Source organism: Nanorana parkeri, unplaced genomic scaffold (genome assembly GCF_000935625.1).
Source record: "Nanorana parkeri isolate BGI_ZX_2015 unplaced genomic scaffold, ASM93562v1 scaffold162, whole genome shotgun sequence".
NCBI lineage: Eukaryota > Metazoa > Chordata > Amphibia > Anura > Dicroglossidae > Nanorana > Nanorana parkeri.
Genome location: NW_017306430.1, coordinates 1,124,557 through 1,151,781, shown reverse-complemented (window position 1 = coordinate 1,151,781; position 27,225 = coordinate 1,124,557). Strand labels below are relative to the sequence as shown.

At 36.6% G+C, this 27,225-nt stretch overlaps 1 protein-coding gene across 1 annotated transcript in view; it reads left to right on the top strand.

Annotated features, from left to right (window-relative positions):
* The window catches only part of UNC5C (unc-5 netrin receptor C), a 353,904-nt gene that overhangs the window by 206,959 nt on the left and 119,720 nt on the right, over positions 1-27,225 (top strand). Inside the window, exon 3 of the mRNA XM_018554497.1 lies at positions 15,802-16,023. Within this exon, the coding sequence (XP_018409999.1) occupies positions 15,802-16,023 (222 nt within the window). The remainder of the gene's footprint in view (positions 1-15,801; positions 16,024-27,225) is intronic.

Genomic DNA, 27,225 nt, shown 5'->3' with positions numbered 1-27,225 from the left:
TAATTTTGTATATCATTCACTTCCCCATTCTTCTTGGATTCATCTTTTTTCCCCCCACATACCCCCCCCTCCCCCTTACCCCCCCTCCTCCTCCCTCCCTTTTTTTCCCCAATATGACTTTTTGATACCACCCCTAACACAGCTACTTTTTTTACCTATTTAATTTTCCTTTCTCAGCTTTTGAATGCAGCCTGTGTCACTGCATTCTGCTAACTTCCTGCCTGGTGAAACCTTTGTCACTGGATCAATAAGTGAGAGTGAATCTCTCTAACGGGGAACTGCATAATAGCAAAAACCTAACTGGGGTTCTAATTCTTTCTTACTCTATATTAAAAAAAAAAAATGTTGCCCACATATATACTTTAATCATATGTGTGTTCATAGGATAGCAGCTACACCAACATATATAAACACAAGCAATCACTGAAGAAAACATAGAAAACATTCTGTAATTGGCTTTCCTGGAAGTAATTATCTGGACTAATATAATTAACTTCTAAATGGGACCTGTCTGGGCCAAGTAGAAATATTAAATAATGTTTGGCCAGGTCAACTTTTTCCTGTTAATGCTTCAAAGTGCACAAGTAATATACAATTCATACTGTAACCAAAAATCTTGATACATATCTAGCCTGCAATGCCATCAGAATTATGTGTAAAACAAATTGAGGTTGCCTGGGTCCCTGGCAGATTAGATTAAGATTTAATATCTTTCTGCAAAGAAGCAGGCATTCCAATTGCGAGCGATTACTTCAAGGAAAAAGAGGTCTGCTCTAGAGATTTTATTTGAGTACAGTGATCACTAAATAAATAAAACTTTACATTATCATTGAGTTGGGATAATTTAATCTTTGCCCTGGTCACTTTCATTAGCGTGAATTGCAGAGATCAATAAAGATAAGCTGACCTCCCATAAAAGACGAAGTGGAATTCAGACATCTTGCCCATCTCTCTCCCGATAATCGCTAATATTTGTGGCAGTTCTGAAGGGTCTTAAAAATAAATGTCCTCTTTTAGCCAACACCCAGCCAAGAAATAATAAAACTTGCAATAAAAAAAATCCTTCACCCTAATGAGCATTGGCATTTTGTATTCTCCAAGATTACATTGCAAGGCAGCTGTGGCATATTAAATATTGAGCGCATTGGGCTTTGCCATGCTTCCTGCAGGGCAAGAGGCCAATAAAATTATCCATTGTGACAGCCTGGCAGAAGAGGTTTTTTTTTATTGAAAAACACAGCATTGTGTAAAATGAGTTGGACGGATTGTTAAATTTCCTAACATAGGAAGGAGGGCCCATATCTTGTGTAGCCACATCAGATAAAATAGCCTGCTTTGTTCCGCCATATGATTGAATATAATAAAGGGATTCCAGATTCTTTCTTGTGTCATTCCTTCTGTCAAAATTAAGTAATAACTGTCCTGTATGGCAGAACAGGGGAAATAAATATTAAAGGACAGTTCACTGTGACTATGCCATTATTCAGATGATGCAGACTGGCAGCAACAAGGCATTACAGAATTGGCTCTTCATAGCCTTCAGCTGATCATGGGTGACAGTCTAATAGTGCTTTTGTCAGAAGGCGAACGAGAAGGTGCCACAAATAGATCACACATATATAATTGCTTTGAAAACAAATCTGTTAGTCCCATGAAATTGGATGCTGGATAGGCTTCACTGTGAGGCCATCTTTTCAATTTTCTTATCCTCTATGGTTCCTTTTTATGCAAGTATAGCAACAAAAGATGTATTTGTTGGACATTTTGGCACTTATTCCTCTGTGTCTTATCAGCTATTGGCCCCGAATTCTGGGCTGAATTTAATGATATATTGAAGCTACGTCTTCTGAATTCAGGCTGAAAAGTTCATATAGAGTGCAAAAGTTTTAGAATTGTTTGTAGCAGTGGTTTTGTTATTAGAAACATATCATAGACTAAAATATAAACAATTAGAGGGTGATTCACAAAAGGGTGAAGAGTTTGGAGAAGGCAGGAGAAGTGAACAATCTAGGACAACATAGCTGAATTGGAAAGTGACCTGAATTAGAGAATGTTTCCAAATGAGTTGCTTTGCCTTCTGCCAAACTCTTCACCCTTTTGTGAATAGCCCCCTTAATTCTTTATGGAAGCCTGCCCCCCATATTGCAGTTTACATCAACAATTAATTTTTTTTAAATAAATCCTGGGAATTATATTGTAATTGTGGAGTTCTGGAGGTCAACTACCAAATAAGACTATTTGCATAGATTTCCTATACCTGTCCCCTTTTCCTTTAATAATTCAGATTCATACTGGTAGTTTAAATGCAACCTGCCACCATACAAAATGCATTTGCTGACTTGTTGTATGCCCCAGGGCTATCATTCATACATTGCTTTAATACTTAGTGAACAAAACGGTTTTGCAGGTCAGGGATTGGTAATTTATAGGTTGTAAATACCAACTAGCAAAGTAATATCTCAAAAGTAAAGATGAAGGTTCCCAAAACTCGGGCAACAGTGACAGCTTCCATATTTATATTTTGACAGGTTCCCTTTAATTTGTGTCCACCAAGATTGTGTCCTTACAGATTGGTGTGTATGCTTTATGAATGTGCTAGGAAGAAAGGAGGGCAGAGAATCCGAACCACATTTTACTTGGCCATGGTAAAAATGGAAGCAAGGATCTTTTGACAAGACAGGACTGATCCTTTTCTTTCCTTCATAAGTAAATGCCATATTTGTAATATAATAGATTCTGCTTTAGACCCACTTAGAGATGTTTTCACTGCACCCCTATAGAATTTCATATTATATGGAGCCAGAAAACACATTAAAAATACATCTCTAAAATGAAATTTTTTAAATCATTCTCTCTGAAAGCTTTGCTTGTTAAAATAATTCACTGGCGGATGTGTTTTTTCCTTTAAGCACTGACATGTGTTTAGGCTATCCACTTTCGCCATTCCTTATTAAAAGCCAAGTTACAACTCCATAGTCCATAGTCATTATTTTCTTAATTAACAAGTCTGTTCCACAAGCCAGATTTATTAAAGCATCTGCAAGAATTCCTGCTATTCCATTAATAAAGCACAGTGTTTTTTAAAATTGTAGCATAAGTGGTGAACCTCTTTAGATGGTGAAGCATTAGCACAAGACTGCATGTTTTCAATAGAAGAACACTTTTCATATTGCAATGTGAGTGCATAAAGCACATGCTAAAGGTATATATATACTCACTGGAATAGAAAATTAATAGAAAACTGACAGTAAAAATCAAGCGGTCCATTATGTTATCCTATGAGCATTTTATTAATTTAAGTAACTGTGGCCACACATGTCAAGTATATGCAAGTAATGGAACACATTTAAGCCTCACTTGTGATGATGTATCCTTGCAGACGTACACCTTTAAACATTCATAAATGCTTCCCTGCATGAAGGTAGTCATAATCTCAGACAGAGATTTTCCAATGTGTTGGAAAATTTGACCCTTTCACTACATATATGTCACTTTGTACTGTCAATGATCTCAAGGAAATGTGAGGATGGGTATATATCTCATTCTTTCTAGTTTTAGCTGTTCTAAGCCTATGTCCAATGAGTTGTTTTGTGACAGTGGTGTCTGCATTTTCTTAATTCTGCCTAGATAGCGTATTTGACATCAGGTAACTGCATTAATCTGGTACAGGTTGTTGTACTTCTTCATGATCTGATTAGTGCAAAGAGAATTTTGCAGTAGATAGAGAAACCCAACATCAGCCAGTGGCCTGACTGTTGTCTGGTCGGCTAAGGACACCGGGAACCCCCTGTACTGCAAGCAAACACATTTGACGTTTTCAAAGAATAGAAAATGGGGATCGTTCAATAATTTGACAATAATTTGATGTGTCAAGTTAGAAAAGGTCTTGTCCTTTATCTTTCAGACTAAGCTGCTGGATTATTCATGTATGACTCGGTTTGGGTTCTTTTAACATACTTAAAAGGAAATCACAGATACAGAACAGGGTCTTCTTTTTTTTAACACATGTACCAGTTGATGGTCATTGATACATTTGTTCTTTGCTCTGGGGTCCAGCACTGTTTTTTTTTTTTAGCTCAGAACTCCCAATGGCCAGAATAGGTTTCAGTTTTACAGTTATTCATACTGAAAATACTTTTTAAGGGTAGGGTGCTGCAGAAGATCAGCATTATATCCCTGGTATATGGTGACTCATTTATAATAAAAAAAAGTAACAGAAATAACAGATTTTGATGATAATAGAAAGCTAACTTGTAACTTGCTACAAATGAGAAATTGAATTTAAAAGGAGACAACATAATAAAGTAGGAAACCTCTTTCTGCTGATTTAAGTTTTCTGGATAATAATCTGCTGATAAAGCTTTTATAGTACCACATGTATAAAGGAAAGATAAATGCAGCGATAAATCACTTCATAGCCCCTCATCTTATAACAAACCAAGTACAGTTCATATTATTTTTACTCTAAATGCTAGAATGATAATAGTTCATGAGAGTACCTACTAGATTTGTTTTCCAGGCTGTGGGTATAGTATAAAGTTAGCAATAGACAATAAGATATTAATTAGTCAGTTTTTACAAATTTCCTTGTACAACCCACTCTCTCATAGTGACAATGTCATGCCAGTGTATGTGTGCTAATCAAAACGAGAAATATGATGTCTGGTTATGTGTTATCATGCATACTAAGTAAATGCATACATAAATAGAATTGGGCCTACATTGTGTGTAATTATATTTAATTTTTGGGCCTAACAAACAAACACACACACATATATATATATTTGTTTTTGTATACATATACAAAAATGAAGAAATTTTTTAAATCTGATGTCTGTGCACTTCCAATCAGTGAAGAAAAAATATTCCCAAGCTATTTATTTAGTAATATGGGGAATGCAGGATTGTGTTTATCATGAAATTAAGTGCTTAAAGTAGAAAGAAATGTGGAAATTAGCGTGGGTGGATACTTAATCCTAACCAGTGTTTATAAACTAAAAATTGGTTTATTCTTGCTTAAATAAAATTATCTGTTGACGTCGATGTGAAACAACATAACATTGCAGATGCGTTTTTTTTTTTTTTTTTTTTGCTAAAGGTCATCATTTCCTTTGCTGTGTTTCCTGTGGAAGCTTCTTTATATTTACTCAGTTGCAGAATTTGTACAATCCTTTTTTTATATAGTATGCCCTTCCTAAATGTCCTCCAGTATCTATTTTGCATGAGTAGTCCTTCTAGCACCGTCAGTGAAATCCTGACTCTGTCTCAGTTGAACAGAATGTCCTTTTTGTCCCCCAAGCCAAAGTGTTCTCTACGTGGAAGTCACAGGGCTCCTGTAGTACTGCGTATAATCTTGCTGAAAAGACCTCAGTGGTTGTACTAACAGGAGTTTGCAAGATAAAGCAGTAGCTGAGAATTTCCCATTCTAAGCTTAGGCTCATATTTCTGATAGCTGGCTGCAGAGCTTAGTAGTAAGATGGTTATCGTTTTATAAAGGCTTTTTTTGTTTCAGTGCCAAGCTAGGCTGGTAGGGATCATTATTTTTCTCCAAAATTTAGCTAATGGACTTCTAACACAATTTAAAGTTCTTTAGGGATAAATTACTCATTGACAACAGTACTTCTGTCTCACCGTAACTTGAAGAAGCTTCAGAAGTTTTAAATAATGGTTGTGATTAATGAAATGGTACCACAGCACGAGTAAAAATATAGCACAATGGATTTGGTTAATAGTTCATAACAGTGTCTAATATGTGCTTGAGAAAAACAGAAGTTTAGCCCTTTTTACTGTAAATGAGATTTACTATGTTAAAATGTTTTACTACAGCAAGTAAAATGTTCATATAATATGGGTAACCAAAGCAACATACTTTGTGAAGTATTATACAAATAAGGGCACAGTGTATAATACATATTCTATTGCAGTGTGAAGATAGTATTTAAATCAACTTTGCTTTAGTTTTTTATTCTACTATGGTCTGAAAACAGTATTATTCTAATTTACTTTTTTTTATTTTATTTTTTATTAGGCTATTAAATCCAGAAAGATATAGTCAGAACTTGAACACAGGTCCTTAGCTATAGCTATGGTTGAGGCTGCACTGAAACGAGTTAGCATCTTTGTTATGCCTGCATTTATATGGCTTTTATATCAATAAACTTTTAATAAGGATCCATTGCAGACTGTATTTGTCTGTTCCTGTATGTTATGTGGTCTTTGTGATGCACTGGTGTTCTATGAGTTTGCAAAGGATACGAGAGGTGGATCACTCTTATAGTTTCGGTTCTCAGGCTATTAACCCATGTTTAGAGCTAAAAAAATTTGTATGGATGCATAGTCAATATGACGTGACAGCAGTCAATATAAGTTTAATGGGTCTTTAGCTGTACATGTAACTCATAAAGGAGGGACTCATAAAGAGAGGTGGAAGTGGTCTGCCCCAAGAACATGAATTATTGTCTGCTTGCGTGCCATTCAGGCAGATTGATCTCCTAGCCAAAAATGTCTGTCTTCATTTAGTAGAGCCAGCACTGCAGGATCAGTGGAACATCTCATCTAATCTTTACGCTAAGTAACTTCTGATACCAAAGGTCTTTTTAGTTGTCTATATGTGGGCATTTGTTCCATTGACCACCAATGTAATGGGACATTTTTTTCACTGACTGCCAATGTAACTGTACATTTTTTCTGCCACTGACCATCAATGTAAGGGTACTCTTCTCCCACTGATTACCAATGTAAGGTGCATTCTTACCACTGGCCACAAAAATAATGTGGCTTCATTTTCATTGACCCCCAATATAATGGGACCTTATTCCTGCCACTCACCAGCAATGTAAGGGAGCACATCTCCCTATGACCAGCAAAGTAAAGGAACTTTGCTGGTCATATCACTAGCCACCAGTGTAAGGGGATACTGCACTAACCAGGAATATAAGGAGGCCCTTCTACCATAGTATACCAATGTAATGGGTGCCCTTTTTCCACTGACCACCAATGCAATAGGGCATTAGAATCTTCTGGCTATTATTAATATTGATGTATAATTATTAGTTTATTTTAATTACTTCTGCTAAAAGTACATTTGTTGAATAGTGGAGGGGATGTTACCAAATAATTTACGAACCACTCCCTAGGTAATTAACTGGTCGTTTTTCAATTCTGTACATATATTTATTTTAAATATGTTCAACAAATTAAATTGTTCAAGATGTAATTAGGAAAAGGATCTAGTGTAGATGTCCAATCATTTATTTCAGGCAAGTGTTCCCCTGGTACTTGTAAACTAAAGTGTTAAGGAGAATGGCAGGATGCCAAGAAACCATACAATATTGCTTTAGTAAATGTATTTATCTTAACTTATTAACCAGCATTGGTTAAATCATTAAATCATGTGGGATCTATAATTTGTGTTATTCTACATGAATATTTAGTGCTTCTATTTCTCATTTACCCCTGCCAAACAGCACAGCCAGATCCTGGACCTTTCTGCAGAATACACTTCAGTTAATTCAGCCACTGGATCGATTCTCTTCCTAGCCTGTGATTAGGTAATAAGGGAGCAGGAGCACATGGATGAGGTCATCGCTCATCCTTCACTGTGTGACTGACAGCTCTGCACAATGCAATAGACCTCTAATTGGTTCTAACATCTCCATCTTCCAGTCCTAGTGCTCAAATGCAGGGGACTAATGTAGGCATATATCAACCAAAATGTAGTTACTATTTCTGGGTAAAGATACCAGTGGTTAAGAAATAGACACCAGGATTAAATATCCTGGTTATATGTCTGGTGGTCAGCTTTTTGTTTTGTTAAGAGTGTTCCACTTTAAAAGAGATGACATGTAGCCAAATTACACAATTACACATTTGTTCTCTCCATATATTGTTAGAATTTTCAGTAGGGCGAGACATTTTTTGGTGAAGACATGTTTATGGAGTTTGCCTGTATTATACAGCATATCATAAACTCTCCCCGTGGGCCCTCTATATGCAACTTTAATAAGTGTATTTGAGTATTATTTGTATCCATTATAAATTAAAGTGGCTAGTCATCAAATATTTTTAGACTGCAGTCATGTGGTCACTGCAGAGGTTATGTGCTGAGTAAGTACTTTCTCACACATCTGGGACAGGGGATGAGAAAGGTCATTTCATGGTCCTAAACATTAGTACTGCAAAACCAGTAAAGAAAATTGTCAAATGTAAAATATGCTTGTTTTCATAAATTAATTCCCAAGATATGCCTATTGTATATGTTCATTAAGTATATTTATGTTATCCTTTTCTTGAGAATGATTAGAATATTGTATAAACTATGAGGAATGATGCCTGCTTATATTCGAACTTAGAAAAGACAACTATGGGGAAATAGATGAACATTTTCCAAGGTTATCTTTTACGATTGGCTGTATCACACACATTGTTGAGTAACCATTTGCAATTAAAATCTTTTAGATTCTTTGTAAAAGTTACTTAAGCCATTGTCGCTTGTGTTTATTTCTTCTTACCTTTCTTGGCAGAAAGCACATGAGTGTTATCTGTACTAACCAATCAGATTCCACCATATTGTGTTTGGAAAATAATTGACCTAATTGGCTGCTGTGAGCAACACCTCTGCTTTTCCTTTCCTCATTTTATTTATAGAATAACTATATATAATACAAATTTCAAAGCACAAGCTATCTACAGTAGATAAGAGAAAATCAGTATTTAAAAGGCACAGCATCTGCTCCTCTGCAGTAGGGCCATAGTCAATATCTATCTGGTCACTCGGTACAAGCATTTCTTTTTAAATCCCAAAGAGACTGACTTTATTTAGTGACTTGGCCTATATGACTCTAGAGGCAAGTCAATATTTGTATGTTCATATAAAAGAGAATAGACTTTTAGTCTGTGGATGAATCTCACAGTTTGTAATGTATGTGCTCTATTAGAGGCTTGGGGTTATCAGATATTGAACAGGATCTGTTCTCACTCCATTCCATGTCCATCTTTAATCAGTTATTAGAATGCTGAGGTGGGTCACAACTATGCCACAGCCTCGGGGTTGATGTGTGATGGGGAAGAAATGTCTAATACTATATTGAAAGAGAAATACTATTCCTTGGAGGACTGATCATTCTCTGACCCGGTGTCATACATTATGACTGCTAATGGAAGCTAGTGTGTATGGATGTTTCAAATAAATCCCTTTATTGCACCAATTTGAGAGGACATATATATGACAAGCTGTAGAGAGAAAAATGAAATGGCAATCTGCAGCCTTGTGTAGGTTAAGCTGTATGACATTTTTATCTTTACTAATGTGCAGTGATTAGGGAGACCTTAAACTCTTTGGATGTACAATTGCAGTAGAATCTAAAGTGATCCAAATCAGTTGTCATACAAATAATAATAGTTATAGCAATGCCATCATTTTTTTCCCTGCAGTGTTAACACATACTCAATGTAAAATAGATCCTTGGCATTAAATGGTAACAAACCTATCTAGATTGAAAGTGTATCTGAATTTTACCTTTTATGCACTTACTGCACCTAGAGCCTCAAAGCCGTATATCGGCAGTCTGTGTTTAAAGGCATTGTGTCTCTGACAGCTAGTCTTGCCAAATTTTGAAAATATTCTCCATGCTGGAGAGAAAGCTGTATTGTACTGTTCCTGCTTTATTTCTTTCTTTCTTGCATTCTGCACCTCTGCTGCTGCTTCATTATTCCTCTATCAGTCATCAGATCAATAATCAGGGGGCAGCTATGACACTAGGAATCAAAAGCCCTGCTCCTCTGCTAAGATGGCATTGGCTACCTCCAAACAGATATATTCCTTCTCTGTTCTAAGTTCCCAGTCATAAAAAAACATGCAATTAATTGTTTTCCTTCATTTTTCTCAACATTTATGTGGTTTACTGGTTGCTAAACAGGACGTATTTATTTAATGATAGAAACTGCCTTAACCCTATTAAAAAGGAACTAAACGCTAAAAGCTGTGCCCAAAAATAGTTAGATAGAGAGCAAAAGACTAGTCATTAGTACTGCCTGTGCACTGCAGCTGATCTCTTCCCCATACCTACTTACCATGCCCTGTTCTGCACTGTCTCCGTGTGGGGGCCACCATCTTGGTAGCGATAGGGCTTTGTTTCATCGTGTCAGTGTCTCCAGTAAGGAGAACAGTGAACAGCACAGTAGTGGTATCCCCAAATGTCACTCCCGATTCCATGAGACTAGCAGTCAGAGACAGCAGACCCTTAGATCTCATACTGCAGTTTTACAGCTATGAGGTTGCTGCCACACTCACTTAGGCATATTTACATACCAGGAAACACACTGCTATTTAAAAGGTACATTTTTAAAGGTACAATTAGTATTTCTAGATGTTCCATATGACATAACAAATCCTTTTTTAATTCAGTTCCACTTTAAGTATAGGCAAACCTAAATCAGTTGATGCTCACTGCATGTTTGATTGCAGACTTCCCAGGGTAGCCCAATTTTGGTTTAGTCTCTTAAAACTGGTGAATGGTGATTTTGATTAAACTAACATTACCAATGAGATATCCAAAAATTCAGTCATGTCCATTTCCTCAACAGTAATTCTTCTTACATATCTGTCTGGCAGTCCTGTATATTGAGGCTTTTTAATATACGTAAGATAATTTTTTTGTTATGGCTCAATAACACATTGGATGATTTTCTGATTCTTTAAATGAGCATGCCAGAATTTGTTTTCTATACCTTACGATTTAAAATAGATTATTTTACAAGCATTACAGCTTTTGATGACTGTTAAAAGCCCCAATTCTCTGGAGTATAATGCTTTGCACAAAGCTGATCTTTCCTCATACCCCTGTTCTGCATAGGCATGGCAGTTAATGTAATGCCTATCCATTTCAGGTAATGATTGGGCATTTCTTAATCCTTAATGTAAATTAAAGTGTGTGTGTGTGTGTGTGTGTGTGTGTGTGTGTGTGTGTAACTCACAGTTATGTAAACCAGAGTGTATCTCAATCTTCCTGAGAAGATGCATATAAAATTAAGTTTGCAAACATTCGTTTTAAATCGAAGTTGGAGCATCACTCACTCTATTCCATTTTGCAAGAATTTGCTTTATATTTCCAACAAATGTAATAGATACTATATTTTACAGGCTGAAACTAGCAGTTATTTACTGGTATTTGGAAAAGGAGTAAAATTCATTTTGAGCAGACATGTTGTGGTTCATTCGGTGCTATAGGAAGACGTGAATTATTATTAAAAAAATTGAACCTGAATATATGTGTAGCAATGATGTACAGATTGTATGGATTAAGGTTTTAACCCAATGTTTAAATGTCATGTACCATAAAATAAGAATACAATTTGTGCACATCCCTTGAATGATGGGAATTATTTAGCCACAATGCCAGGATGTCCTTAATACAATGGTTCCCTGCATTTTTTTTTCACTTGCATACACCTTTGCAGCCAATTTATATAAATTGTACTCTCCAAAAATCAGCCAGTATCATACCACACCAACGTAACACACAGTGCAGGGGTCAGGAGTGCATAATGCACAGAATGCAAGGGTCAGGAGTGCATAATGCACAGAGTGCAGGGGTCAAGAGTGCACAATGCACTGAGTGCATAATGCACAGAATGAAGGTGTCAGGAGGGATTAACGCTCAGAGTGCAGGGGTCAGGTGTGCACAATGCACAGGGTGCATGGGTCAGGAGTTCATAATGCACAGAGTGCAGGGGATAGGAGTGCATAATGCACAAAATGCAGGGGTCAGGAGTGCATAAGGCACAGAGTGCAGGGATCAAGACTCACCAGATAGTGTTGGTGACAGGTATGAGATAATTGTTTATATCAAAATGAACTGAGCTTGGCATGCTGAATCTTTTAGTCCCACCACTGATAAGAAAGGCACAGAGCCACCTTTAGCCAGATGAAATAGCGATCAATTGTGGGAGAGCTGACAGATCTAAAGGGAATAAAAACAAGGATGGTGTAGAGTTACTATGTAGAGGTTGTCAGATGGAGCAATATTGAATGAAAGAACTGGCTGTGAGGAGGCTGTCTAAGCTGAGGGAGAATACCAAGGGTGGTGTGAGATGTGAATATAATGGCAGGAGGGTATGGCAGATGGGCATGTGTCTGTTGGATGGAAGGAGCAGTTGATAATGAAAGGGGTGGGCCGTCCAAGGGATGACAGGGCTAAAGAGGGAAGTTCGGGGTGGTATTATTATTATACAGGATTTATATAGCGCCAATTGTTTGCACAGCGCTTTACAATATAAGGAAGACATTACAATCACACTACAACTCAAGACAAGATGGTAAGGAGGGCCCAACCCCTGAGGGCTTACAATCTAAAAGGGAGGGGCAAGTGATACATGAGGTAGCTGTGCGGGGATGATTGTTTGAGAAAGTGATTGTTCAGTGGTTAGGATGAGGTGGTATGAGGAAGTCATTTTATGACTTTTGCTGAAAGGGCAGCACAGTGGCTTAATGTTAGCACTTCTGCCCTACAGCACTGGGGATCTCCGGTTTAAATCCTAGACAGAAGAAGTTTGCATGTTCTCCATGTGCTTTTGTGGGTTTACTTCCACACTCCAAAGACATGGTGGTAGATGAATTAGCGTCTGTCTAAATTGGTCATGTCTGTGAGATAAGGACCTTAGATTGTAAGCTCCTCAAGGGCAGGGACTGATGTAAATGTGCACTATATAAAGTATTGCGTAAATTGTCAGTACTCTATATATATATATATTTTTTTTTATAAATAAAAATCCCTAATTTTCATCTCTGTGTTCTCTCTTATGTGTTTGTCTATCATTGGTACCCATGAAAATAAGTGAAGACAGCTTTTTGTGAGTTATCACAACTGGGTCCACTGCACCATGTGTGGTAATATGCATTGTACTTCACTGCATTCATATTTCTGACTTTCTCCAACCCATGAAGCAAATGATTAAATGTATGGCAATGCTTTAACTAATGGTCCCCAGCTGCAGTGTTAAAAATGCAGTCAAATTAAAGAAAGGAGACCAGCAGTGCACCCTAATGTGCTATGTAGGTAAAGAGCTTTATATGCAACAAAAATAAAGCAATATAACAACAATCTTCATTGCAGACATATTGCTTCATTATAGTGATAGTAAATGTGTTCAGCTAAGAAGAAATCTGCTATTAAAGTCTCACTGTTGTCTGGCATATATTTAACCTGCTGTTGCTAGGTATAATTTATATTTAAGTAGCTACTTCCTTAAATAACACATTTGTTCACTTTACATACTTATTCTACAATGTTAGCAATAGTTTAATGTATTTTTGTATTATTAATGTATACATAAAATCAAAGAACATTTTTTAGCATTTTGGCATCATGTGCACAGTCATCAAAAATAATTCATTTTTGGGACACTGTTGCAAAGTTTCTTACCTGGGGACCCTGCCAGCATCAGCACTTCTTGTTGCAGGCTAACAATGGGAAGCCACTGCCTTACAATAAACTGCACCATTGGCCGTCTGCTGTCTCACAACCAAGAAGATGTGAGACAAGAAAGCAAAAAATAAACAAATAATGCCCCAGTTTGTTATTGATATGAATATAAATGTACATTTCTTTCACTCAAAGAGAATGACAACTTTAAGGCACAGTCCTGTTAGAAATGTAAGAGCCATAGGAAACCTGTTTATTTTGAATTTAGAAATGTAAGAGCCATAGGAAACCTTTTTATTTTGAATATATTTTATTTTATATATTAATAATATAATATATTTTTATTACATATTTCATACCTCAACTGAAGTTGTTAATAATGTGCACAATCAGCGTTGCAGTGATGCACCAAGCTAGACAACAGTGCAAAATGAATGTAAATAAAATTATGAAGTGGCGGCTAAATATTTAAGACAGTAGAATGTGTTACCTGCTAAGTGGTAAACGTAGCCAAGTCACAAAAGAAAATCTATAAATGTAATTATTATCAATATATTCTCTTTCTCCCCAGAGAGGCATTGCATTATTTGCAATAATTTACAAAACCTTTTAACTCTAAAGCCTGTGTGATTGTACCGTTTTATTTGTAGTATGGTTTTCACTGTATTTGACAGTTTACAAGAGAGTGCAGAATAAAAAGATGGACTAAAGCAAGATTTACTACCACTGTATCCATTACTGATACTTAGGAACAGAGGCAGTTTTAGATATTACATACATAAAGGACTATAATTGTGCTGCATACAAGCTTAAAGCGTATCTAAACCCAAAAGCAAAAATGTAACATATTGCAGCTTACCATTCATTGGATGTGGTGGCTGCATTAGTTTTCCATTTTTAAGATTTTTTTTGCCTGGTGATCTGATATTTTCTCAACTTCCTTTAAGAGCACAAGCTGTCCAACAACAGTGGCACATAGGGGACTGAGGTAAACCAATTACATTGACTAGGTGCTTACAGTGTTTAGTTTTCGTTTAAAAAAACTGTTGTTGCAATGGGTAAAATGTGTTATCTGGACTTCAGATGTAATTTGTTAGTGAAGTCGAGTATATGTAACACTACCCTCTCTGCTGCTGTCCAAGAGTGGCTCCAATGGTCCTTCATAGAGTGGAGCCCCCCTAAGACGGGAAGTGAGTTAAGGGCTGGATCACCAGGTGAAAACAATTGGGGAAAAAAGCATAATAAAAGAAAACAAATGCAGCCAACACATTTCAGGCTTAGTAAGCTTCAAAATACAGTATATTACATGTTAATGTTTTTGAGTTTAGATACACTTTATGTATTCTGCTTCTTAGTGCCACCAGAAGGCAAAATGAGGAAATACCTTCATGCTGACCATATAAAACACTAATTGAGACAAGCTCATCAGTGGCACAAAGCTTGGCCATGCAAGGCTGGCTTGCTGTGCTGTCTGTTTTATGCAGTATCAGAATTACTACTGTTACATTGTTTTTGGCCACTACATGGCCTATAGACAAGGTATTTTACTGCTGGTCTCCCTGTAATGAGTCTCTTGTTTGGTTAGTTTAAGTTGCTATTAGTATTAAATATTATTTAGCAGGAGTGTCCAAATCAGTCCTTGAGTGATTTTGTAACTCATTTAAACTATACCTTACTTCATTCATTGCTGTCTGTTAAACAAATACTAAAAATCTGTGCAGATTCAGGCCCCCGAGTGGTAGAGTTGTACACCCCTGTACTAGTGGGGTTGCTGTTATGCAACACAATGAAGGTCCATTTACAATAAAACATGCAATTTATTGCATGGAATTGCACTGAGTATATCAGTTAGATACTATTAATTTCTCTGTATCAACTTCACATCTATGCACCATGGCTTAGCAATTTGTACATGATACATATTTGTGCATTTATTAGACCTATCAAAGTGAATGGTAAACGCACAAAAATGCATGTAACCTGCAGGTTTGTGCATTTATAACTCATCTGCATCATGGGTAATCTCAGTGCACAGTGATGTGCAAATATCCATACAGTAATGCACATCCAGAATGCTTGATACTGAATATTCTATGTAAAGTGTTTAAAGAGCCTAACTCATCAAACAGGTATGGTGAGCAGTTCTATTGCTAAACTAGTATTGTTGTAAGCTTGAAAAGGTTTGAAAAGACTCAGAAGAAGGCTGTGTTTAAGGTGTAGCAAGGCATGGTTGCTTGTGTTGTGGACAGTATATGGACAGTATGTTTTTTTTATACAATGTGTAAAATACTATTAATGCACTACAATATTTTGTGTTGCTAAAAAAAAAAGCTTTCAAAATGGCTTCAAAATTAACTAATTCTTTGTTTGTCTATTACAGATGATGATTTCTTTCATGAACTCCCAGAAACTTTTCCTTCAGATCCACCAGAACCATTGCCTCATTTTCTCATTGAGCCAGAAGAGGCCTACATTGTAAAAAACAAACCAGTGAACTTGTACTGCAAAGCTAGTCCAGCCACACAAATCTACTTTAAGTGCAACAGCGAGTGGGTTCATCAGAAAGACCATGTGGTGGATGAAAGAGTTGATGAAACCTCAGGTACAATCATCTAAATCTTTTGATTAGTGCAACCAGTTAATGGCTAAAGATGTTTGACCAACCTGACCCTAATTAAACCCAAGGAAGGCATGTGAGAAGGAAGGGGGTGCTGAGCAATAGATTTGGGGTTTCCTGTTCCTCTTAGATACCCTTTCACCTTTCAAGTACTTAATGATAGCTGACAGTTTGCCACCATCAATACTTTTTATGGCCAGATTAAGAGTAGCTGAGCACAGGCGTTGGATCTTTTTCATCCCCACAGAGAAAACACTGCTACTTCTTTTCTCTAGAACCTAATCTGTTATGTGTGTTTACCTCTGCCTTCTGGTCAGCTGTTTTCACTTAGCAGTCAGACCAGTCAGATAGCCACGGTCCCCCCATCATAGATTTCAGAGGAAAGGGGCAGCTGCTGTACTCTGTGGGATTAAAATGAAGTTTTCACACTGATAGATGTTTTAAAGGCTCTGAATTTCGGTTATCTTCACCTCACATTAGAGATGAAAGAGGGGAGAAGGGAACATGGGAGGACTCATTGTCATGCAGCAGTGGCACTTCTTCTTACATGACCTTAGTTTGATTACATGTCCCATTCTTGTGACTCACCTCACTGCCGTTACAAGGTAACTAATATGTGCATCTCTGGGAAAACCTTTATTTTATGAACATATATTAACATGTACCTCCCTGGGAAAAAATGGTATTGTGGTAATATATATAGCTCTGATAACATTTGCTGCTGTGGTAACAGCATCTATCTGATAACATATCACCGCGCTAGCATGCCTCATGTTGCATGGTAATAAGTAATCAGTAAGATCACATGGCAGCACCTAAAATCAGGTAACACTCTTGTTCTAGTGTCTAGTAACATATGCAGCTCTAAACTATTTTAATCCATGAAGCGATCACCTTGGCTTTCTGCCAAGAACCCCATTTTCTCGAAAATACATCCCTGACTAAGCATTCATTTACAAGGTTTTTCAATGCGAATGCCTCAGCTGGTGCTGACACTTCTTTCCTCTTTTAGTCCATGTCTTTTTAGTTTTTTGGCTTTAACAGTACAGGGAACCAGAGTCTCAAACTCCTACTGAAGTGTCTCATGTTAGTAAAACTTGAGATGTAATGGTGCTATATAAGTACAATTATCATTGATTGGATGGACTTTAGTCTGCCAACAAACATAAATAACATTGAGAGAATGGTCCAGTCTTAATTATAATGGGACTGCTGGAAGTTTAATTATTCTGATTATACTAAACTGCTAAAGTCTGCTCTTTGCAAAGTGTTATTAAATTAAAGGGTAACTGTAATAATAGTGCAGATTCTTTTAATTAGCTTTGACCCAGTCAACAGTAAATAAGCACATTACACTACTTACCCTGTATGCAAGGATCAGTGCGTACAAGCTGCACCCTCTTCCTTCTGCAGAGGAAGCTGCTCACCACTAGAGGGCACGGTTGAAAGACTGATAAGGAGCTTTGAATTTGGATGGATAGGCATCCCTGCTTCTGGGAGTGGTTTGCTGAGGGATAAAGTTGACTAAACAGTCTGCATTAAAAGTATTGGTATTCTTAGTTTTTCAGTATCTCTTATCTTTTCAGTATCTCTTATATTTTTTCTTATTAAAAAAATGAAAATGTCCTTTATCTAGCATGCCTCTCAAAGAAAAATTCTGGAACAATCAAGTTAGTCAGTGACTAATGGAAAATCTTTGTGATTGTTATCACATATTGACTTACGGAATTTCTTGCAAATGTGTATCGATTCTTTTATGGAAGAAACACTCCTGTTTATATTGAATAGACAATTTTGTTGCTAAAATATAGTATAGTATTGTATGCATCCATTTGTATTGGTAGCTCAATAGTATACAAATATACATTTTGAAAAAAAAGCATTTATAACATTCAATGTTAATAATTTTCTTGCTTTTAACATTTGACCAAGGTCACAAGTTGGTAACAGTAAACTGAACACAAATCTCCATTTCGTAAACCAGTGAGCTCCATAACTTGCCTCACTCAAGGCTCTCTCTCTAAACCAAAATCTTTAAGTACTTAAAGCTGAACTCCAGCCTTACCTTTTTTTCCCCAGACTTGTAGCATGTGCTCTTCTCTGTTGAAACTGATTACTCTCAACTCCCTGCCAACCTGCATCATCACAATATAACCTTTTGAAGCTACAGCAACTATCTTAAGCCTGGCTTCATTTCCTGTCAGAAAGACCTCCATCATTCATCAATCACGTCTTCCTCTTATCCATTAGCCATTATTGGCCCTCTTCGCACAGCTATTAGCTTTATCTGCCATCAATTATTTTGTTTCAGAGCTTAATATGAAAGAGCACATCTTCAGCTCCATTTGGTGGCAAGTAGTGAGAAGCAGACACATCTAAAGTAATTGTTTTATATAATTCTTTTGAAAAAGGTCCAAGGCAGAAAGGCAGAAAGCAGGACATCTACAGGGCAGCGGACAGACCCAGTGATAACACCATTGGGTCTGAAAAGAGGTATCTCTTGAAAAACAAAATGATTTAAAACATTTTAATTGCATGTTGATCAGGAGGGGAAACAAGGGAAGTTGTTATATGTGTACACTACACTTCAGCTTTAAAGACAACTTCCTGCAATTTCTCTTTCATATGCAAGGATTCCTTATAGCATTGTGTAATTTATTCCCTATTTGTTGGGAACCACTTTCCTTAAAAATATAATTTAGTTGTATTTTAGAGATAGTTGTAGACTTTGATTAATATACAGAAATATGCAATAATTTTTGCATTGAAAACATTTTGTTCAAGGAAAAATAATTGGTAGTTGTTCTTTGTGTCATATTGTCTTATTGCGATTTCTTTCAACCAACTAAGAGTATTTCTGTTCATTCATGAATTTCATGTGACGTCATGCTCCCTGCCTCCAAGATGGTGGCACCCATTCACAGAACGCGCCGGTGGCCAACATAGCCGCTGCACATTCTTAAACAAATTATTATGTGCCTGAATAAATTTTTCGTATATTCGGGCATATAGTAATTCATTGATTTAACATGTAGTCTAGGTTTTGTGTTCTGTTTTTTATTTTTACTTTTCTATATGCACTTACTTTAAAAAAGGGTTCTGCGTGACATCCTGGCACTTTATTTTTATAGACTCTATTTTAGTTTGACATTTATTATTTACCACTTGTTTACCTTCTGTTGTTTTATTTAATATGAATACATATTAAATATTGTGCCTACAAGTTTAATACCTTTGAATAAAAGTTTTATTTTTATCATACTTTTTAATATGTTTCTTTGGGGCTTAAAATGGGAGTCTTTATTGGTAAAATGGGTGTGGTTACTAAGGGCGCCTAATGGCCTAAGGCCAGCCCTGTTTGCAAGATATATGCTCACATTACTGTGCAGCCTCATAGAGGAACTCCAAATTCAGCCAAACATACAATATAACCATGATATAAATATGTACCAAGATACTTTTAAATTGTTAATCAAAGCAATATTGTTGGTACTTCCTAAAACATGAAATCACACTTAGTGCTGGATTTCCATCCCTGGAGGCAGTGGGCACACAACTTTTGCTGCTCAAGGATGGAAGGTTTACCACTATTACACAATGCATTTTCCTTTGTCACTGGTCCACATCTGGCTTGCAATATTGTGACAATGTGTGCAGGTGAAAAAACTGTGTATCTACTGACAATGGAAAAAAGAATGTGTGGCCAATAACCATGCAGGGAAAAGCCTCCTACTGTATCTAATGATAAATCAGACCCTGGCTATGCATAAGACAAAAAAGGATGATTCCACAATACATTATTTTTTGGTTTGTGGAGTTATCTTTTCTGCTCTTTTGTATGCTGACAATAAATATTCATCTACACTAGAGGTGGCACTATACAGATATGACATGTATTTACTGAAACTAAGCAGTCCATTCATTAAGCAGCGGTTTGGTCCTCCCATGGAAAAAAAGCACATTGCCTTTCACAGGCATGTGATGGCCTCTCCACCAATCACACAGTTGTTATGAAGAAAGAACTGCATGATTGCAGGCCGCGATGTGGAGTATTACTGCGTAGAATATCGGAGAACAGATAGCGGTATTCACTCTTCACTATAAATAGGCCCTTAAAAGTGGAATTTTACTTGTACTAATCCTAAAAAATAGCATCACGTATCAGATGAAACTGGAGATTAGAATTATACTGTACATTTATTGGATGCATAGAGACAATTACTTCTAGTGACACCACTTGTATTATAGTTTTCTCAGTATCTGAAGTGGATATTTTACATCTAGATTTGTCAGAGGTTGGCTATATTAAGCATATTGAACGGTACTAGAGTTTTACCATATATATTTGAATGCAATTGAATGCTAACCAAATTTGGTTGAGTGGGGAGTGATTCGAATTCCTGCTCACTTCCTGTTATGTCTGTGGAGCAATAAGTGAAAGTATATCTCCCCACATGGACACAGACAGCAAACAGAACATGGAGGAGGTACCAAACCTTTCCCACTCTATCCAATACTAAAAAGAAAAAAGGTTTTGGCTGAAGTTCCACCATAAAGCTCTATGTTGCTTGCGTCCCTAAACTCAGACCAGTCCACATAATGCAATAAAATGGAGTCACAACGAGGTGACCAAGGAAAGAAGCAAACAAATATATTCTAAAATAAGTATCAGTGTCTTGGAAACCAACGCACCTTTCTAAGTTTGGTTTTTAATGTGTGCTGTCAACAGCTTAAATAATTAACACTGCTACTTAATTTTCTCAGAATAACACTGTGTTTACAAATGAAAATCAATGCACTGTTTTCTTGTCATTTACATTCTTTCTTCAGAGCAGCCGCGGGTACTGTCACCTGCCAGGCAAAAAGTAGGTGATTGTACTGTTTGTACACATCATAATCTTCAAAGGAAAAGCAAGGAGGCTTATGCCAGTACCACCTAGGATCCAGTGAATATGAGAGGGATTATTTCAAGCACCACATATCTCATTATTAGATATTTATGCACATACATTTTTACAGATTCCCAGAAAGGATTAAGCAAGTTTTTTATGTTAACCTACATATACAGACAAAATTGAAAGGCCAATAAATCTAAAGCATAATGTAATACATTTTAAATATTTAATGAAAACATTTGCAGATAGGCTGAAATTGAAACAGATAAATAGAGGTTATGGGATGTGAAATGAAGTTAGTATTGTTGGGACATGAGCAATGCTTTGCTAAATGCATCTGACATATCAAGGATACCCCACATTAGCTAGTCTAACTACTAAAATGTTTCTGTTTCCCCAGAATATAATTGATGTCATGCTGGAGCTCAGTAATTACTGCTGTCAGCTTTTCCTCAACCCTTCTATGGACTTAAATGATCAAACTATTCAACAAAGCTTTGAATTTTGTAAAGCATAACAGTTACCCTAATTTACCAGTACTGCCACACCAGCAAAAATTCTGTACATTTTAAATTTTTCTGAGAACCAATTATTGCATACTGGTAGGCACTGGTAGGCCGTCTCTCACATGACAAGGCTTGATACTTTTTGGCAACTCAAGCCTGAGCACAGCATTTTTGGAGGTCGGGGAATGCATGCCTGCATGGCCCACAGCCAAAAGTACCAGGTACCAAAAGAAAGGGTTGTATTAGATTTACCAGTGACAGGTTTGCTTCAGCAGCAGTAACGCATAGTAGGATTTATTCTGTTGAAGTCAGACTAAGAGACAATGGATTTTGATTGGTTCATGTGGGTTACTGCACAGAAAATAACTCTTTATAAAATAAAACTGTATTTGTACTTTTCAATAAGTAGTTGAAAAGAGCCATTAAGGTGTACTCTAGCCATAACAGTTTATAGATCATTTTGGTTCACCCAGTGCACCCCACTTAAGTAATTGGAAAATGTTATACAATATCTTGAAAAATAATGTTTACATGTTACAAATTGTCATTTAGAAATAACATTTAATACTGCATTAAACATTGCTCAGATCTTTCATTTTAGGCATGCTGGAGATCAATATTCTGCCCCTGGAAGTACCTATACTACTCTGTATTGATCTTCTGCATAGCGTGAGTCAGCATACATGACCAGTATACTAACACACAGAGATGCGTCATGGGGTAACTAGGTCATCAAAGTGAATTTGCACCCAATACTAAACTTCCTACCATCCTCATTTATTGAGTATCCATTGATAAACATAGCAGTGGGAAGAAAGAGTGGTGGGGAATTAGACATATCACTTCATGTGTAATATGTAAGAAAGTGCCATGATTTGTTCTATCCCTGTATGACTTCATCCTGTTAGGTCGTGGGTTGTAACTGAGTTATGTATTACATGGATAGTTGGTATTCAGGGAGATGAAGCAGGAGAAAGAAGCTTAAATAGAGATGTAATGTGTAGCTCATCTCTTGGCTTTAGCATGAGTGTGTCACTCCATTTGTTGTTTGTAGTTTGTACTCTCATTTAATATCTCAGAACATTAAATGACACCTGTTTATCCCACAGCCAAAACTCCAAGAATAGCTTTGGTAATGTATACATGTAGGGGCCATGGTTTAATTGGCACTACATGTGCTTAATTGACACTCAGGGAGGGGTTTCGGAAATTTCCTCAGATCTTTAGAGGTAACCAAAAGCAGACAGTACTGAGTATTCCTTCCCTTCTTCCCTGCACCAAATTGTGTGTTACAATGTAAGAGGTATACTTTAAACTGAAAATATGCTCTTCCATCTTGTATTGTGAAAGCTAATATGGGCAAAGATTTCCTCTGCAGCCATCAGTTATTTGTGAAGCTCTCAATCCTTGGTGAGGTGATTTCTCTTGCTGTGGAACTCCCACAGTAGTTTTGTTAGTCGGAGAAAAGTGTATGATAGCTGCAAGATTCATTTAGGTTTTAAGGTGCAATTATGCTCATCAATCATCATTAGAGACATGAGTGGGCTGAAATCCTGGCACTGTGATAAAAAACAAAGTAATATATTATCTAATGTTAGCCTTAGGTGACACTTAACCATTTATTGTAAAATAAACATGACCATTTTCTACTACTACTTCAGTTCAGTAATCTTTATATCCATTTTGTGCTCATTATCACCCCGTGCCCTGTGATTAAATCTCCATTGTATATTCTTTTAGCATTCTTGATACAGTCAATCTTTTTAATGCAAAACTGTTAGTCTTTATTTCAATATTAGTGATTTATTGCACGATAAAAGCAAACACAGAGCACACTAGATAGTGCAGATAGAACCACTTTAATAAAAGAAGAAAATTAAAGTTGCACTTTCAATAAAGTGAATTTATCAGGACATATCACCAAAAGATGCTGAAACTCTCTCACTGAGAAGCCAGCAATATGAGAGGGAACAAGCAGCACTAATTGGTGGGCACTGGGAGAACGATAAGGTAAATACCCATAACCATCCCACGTTAGTACCAAAAGAGGGGGCGAAATGTTTTTGCTATAGATGCATTTTTATTTTCTATTTGAGAAATCATGTTCCATTTTTTTGGATCGCAATACTGATTCAGTAAAATAAAAAAGTAACTTGTGGCTTCACAGCCATTTTGTGCACAGGGAATAACAATGTTTCTGGTTTCACCTGTTCACATTGGAGTAGCCCACTAATTATAAAATATATTACTAAGTATTAAACCGAAAATCATTTTTTTAGTATGTTTGCCAGCATGTTGCACTGAACTGCCTATCAGGTCTATCGTCTATCGAGCAACTAAAGGAGCTTACATGGCAGGCTGCCAATACTACTGCTAGTTGTGAGGCAGTGGCCTAGTAATGTCAGTGCTGGTGTTGTTACTTGCAAAATCTCCAGGTAAGAGACTTTGCAACAGATTCACAATAAAAAAAATGCTTAAGAAAACTGTTTACAATGAGGCATCATGTCAAGCATACTGAAAAATAGTTTTTGGGTTTAGACATACTTTATGTTACCATGTGGGACAAAGCAACAGGTTAATTGAACTGCTTCCCTCCCCAGCTTTACGTAAAGAAAATAGGTGTCAAGCACTACTCATTACCTTTAAATTCTGTTCCAAAAGAAGAAGATGAATGCTGTTACAAATATTTACATAGTAACTGCTGAGTCATGATTTCAATATAATATGCTAAACCAATGACTAGCTAGTCATTACTTTAAAGTGGGCCTTTTAAATACTGAAATATCTACTATTAACATGACATTAAAAGTTGAATTTAATTGTATAGTTTGTGTTTAACACATCATTTCGGATATCAGTTTTCTAAACTATAATGTATGTGTTATTTTGCAATTACAATCATTATATTCAGCCGTTTGATTCTCTGGCCAGCTCTGTTTGTGTAAATAATGATTGTTATAGTAAACAACAATTTGTAAAGCTTAGCAAACTGAGCCCAAATGCCTGTATATAACCCCTTCTTACTCAGTGGAGTATGAAAGGCTATGGTAACAGCTATTACACTAACCTGCATGCAACAGTTCACAGCTAAGCTATACCTGAACTATGTGCTTTGATGCCATGTACTCAGAAATATTTATCTCTCTCCAGAAAAGTCAACTTTGTATAAACTACTTTAAAAAAGGCAGTACGAGCCCTAACAAGCGGTTACATCTTTATCCATATACTCAGATCAACATGTTTTGTATTTCCCAACAATCTAGAAAATATGGATTATATGGATTCTTAGGTGGCGCAAAGAAAAAATTCCAGGTGTGCAAAAATTAGGTGTCTTCCTGGATTCATATCTACAATGAGTATCATGATTCAAAGAAATAGCTGCTCTAGACACGTCAGGTCTTGTGCAGACTAGGTATGTTTCTTTTTACTTGAACTGAGGCATCAGGTTTGTGTATACTGTAGTTGTTCTCAGCTCAGAGAGTGTTGGTTCTAAACCGGTAAACTGTTGATTGTAATTGGAATCACACAAAGCTAGTGAAAAGCAGGAGCACAATTAGACTGTAAAGCTTTCTCTTGGGAGTTTGAGTTTGGGTGGTCAGATATGGCCCAGCAATAGAACCAATTCAAGCATTGCTTGCAACAATTGTCCAACTATGTGTAAGAGTTTATTTGAAGCTCATGACACGAGCTTTCTTAGAAATCATGCTCCAAAAAGAAGCTTTGTGATATTTTACTGGTAGAGCGCATATACAGTACTTACCTAAGTTTTGACTTTAGCTTAAAGAGAAACTGTAATGTTTCTTGATCCATTTAATTCAAGCTAGTTTTTAGTATGTTTTATTTTATTTTTTACCATATACTTTTTAAAATCTTTGTTTTACAAACACCAACTCCCACCGCATAATGTAGCATCTGACAGATGCCGGCAAAATAAAAACAATTGGGCGGAGCTTCTCTAGCACCTCCTCAGACTCCTTGCAATCATAGCCCTCTCTTCTAGCCGGATCTTATTACCGTCTGTGTTTCATCACCAGGTCCTCCACCCCTCACCTCCCTACATAAACTTTTATGTAGCTGCCAAGGGAGGAGCGAAGGGGAATACTATGAAGTGTCACTTGAATGACAGCTCTGAGTCTATTGGGGCTGATGACATCACATCTAAGATGACGGCACCAAGCAGCAGCCTCAGGGTTTTCGGATGCCTACACAAGGCAGGCCTTTACAGGTTTAAAAAGCATGCAGAAAACACATTGAAGGGAATTTATCAAGACTGGAGCAGACAAAATCTGGAGCAGCTGTGCATGGCATCAGCTTCTCTGTTTCATTTTCAAATCTTAACTGAGCAAACTGAAGAGAAAATCTGATTGGTAATAAATTCCCCCACATTAAGTGCACATATAATATCCTGGGAAGATTTTTGTTGCAATAAATGGTCTGGCGATGCGGTCTCTATACCCTTTTTCAGCTTCCCCGTGCATGGAATGCCATGGCAAAAACTCTGATAGAACCAAGAGGCTCATTTGCATACTGGAAAACATTGCCCAGCAAAGTAATCGAGCATAATTTTTTGTCAATAAACCGGTTGCTTACACTATATTATGGCAGATTCATATACCATTGTCAATAAGTAGACATTTAGAAAATAATACAGCTGTAACATGAAAAGATCAGCACGGGTTTAGTTATATGCTTTGTTTAGCCAAAGTGGAAGTTGATTTTACATAACAGGTCCACACCCAAGTACCAGGAAATATTTTGTATCATATTTGTGAAATTGGACCAAAATATGATGGCTAAGTGCTTTAATAGCACTATAAGTCAGCACATATTTCAAATTCAAATACTTTGCAACGGCGCTTAAGAAGTTGCTTCCATTGCATATTTTATGTTCTGCTATACATGGACTCCGATCTGTCATTCTTAACTCACAATGTGTGTGTTTTCTCCTCAGCTTATGCAAAATGATGTAGACATCCAGCATCAACTTAGGTTTCATAGGTTAATTTACCTGCCAAGTAGTACAGTATTTGTTATCTGGCAGAGTAATAGGTTTACTGAGAAAAAGGATAAGGCTGTTCTTAAACCAGTAAAGAATATATACATTCAGAGATTGTCATACACTGCCATCCAGTGCAGAAGCATAGGCAGATTTAGCCATCCTTCCATACATACAGTACATACATAAACATATATTGGAGACATTGTATAATTGAATGAAATTATTTTAATAGGTGCCAGAATATTACCTCTGAGTTATTGCACAAATAAAATTTACATATCAAACTCATATAAATCAGAAGAACATTATCATGCATTCTGGTTTTCTGGCACTGCATTGGAACCATTGTTTGGTTTGGCAACATAAAGTAAAACAAAATTGGCCATGAGATGTTGAAGGCTAAAGAACTCCAGGTAAATATAAAAAATGTTCTTTAATCTAGTTGTGTATTAATAAAGAAATAATTCAGTATTTTAAAAAATTGCTAGTGTAAGTGCCTACAATCTGTCTTTAAATTAGCTATTTACAATCCCCTATAAAACAGACAGAAGGAGGGAAGCCCAGCAGTGTTAATGAACCCAGATCCTATTATAGTGTTGTTGTCAATCTTTCACTGTAAGCTTGTTTACAGGAGGAGACAATTTTGGTATCTTTTTTAAACTTTCACTTATCAGATGAGAGAATTGCTACAGTAAGGTAGTAGGTGTGCGTCTGTGATATATATATAAATATATATATATTATATCCCTGTATGTTAATTTCAGCTTTGATTGTAAAATTGGTCATA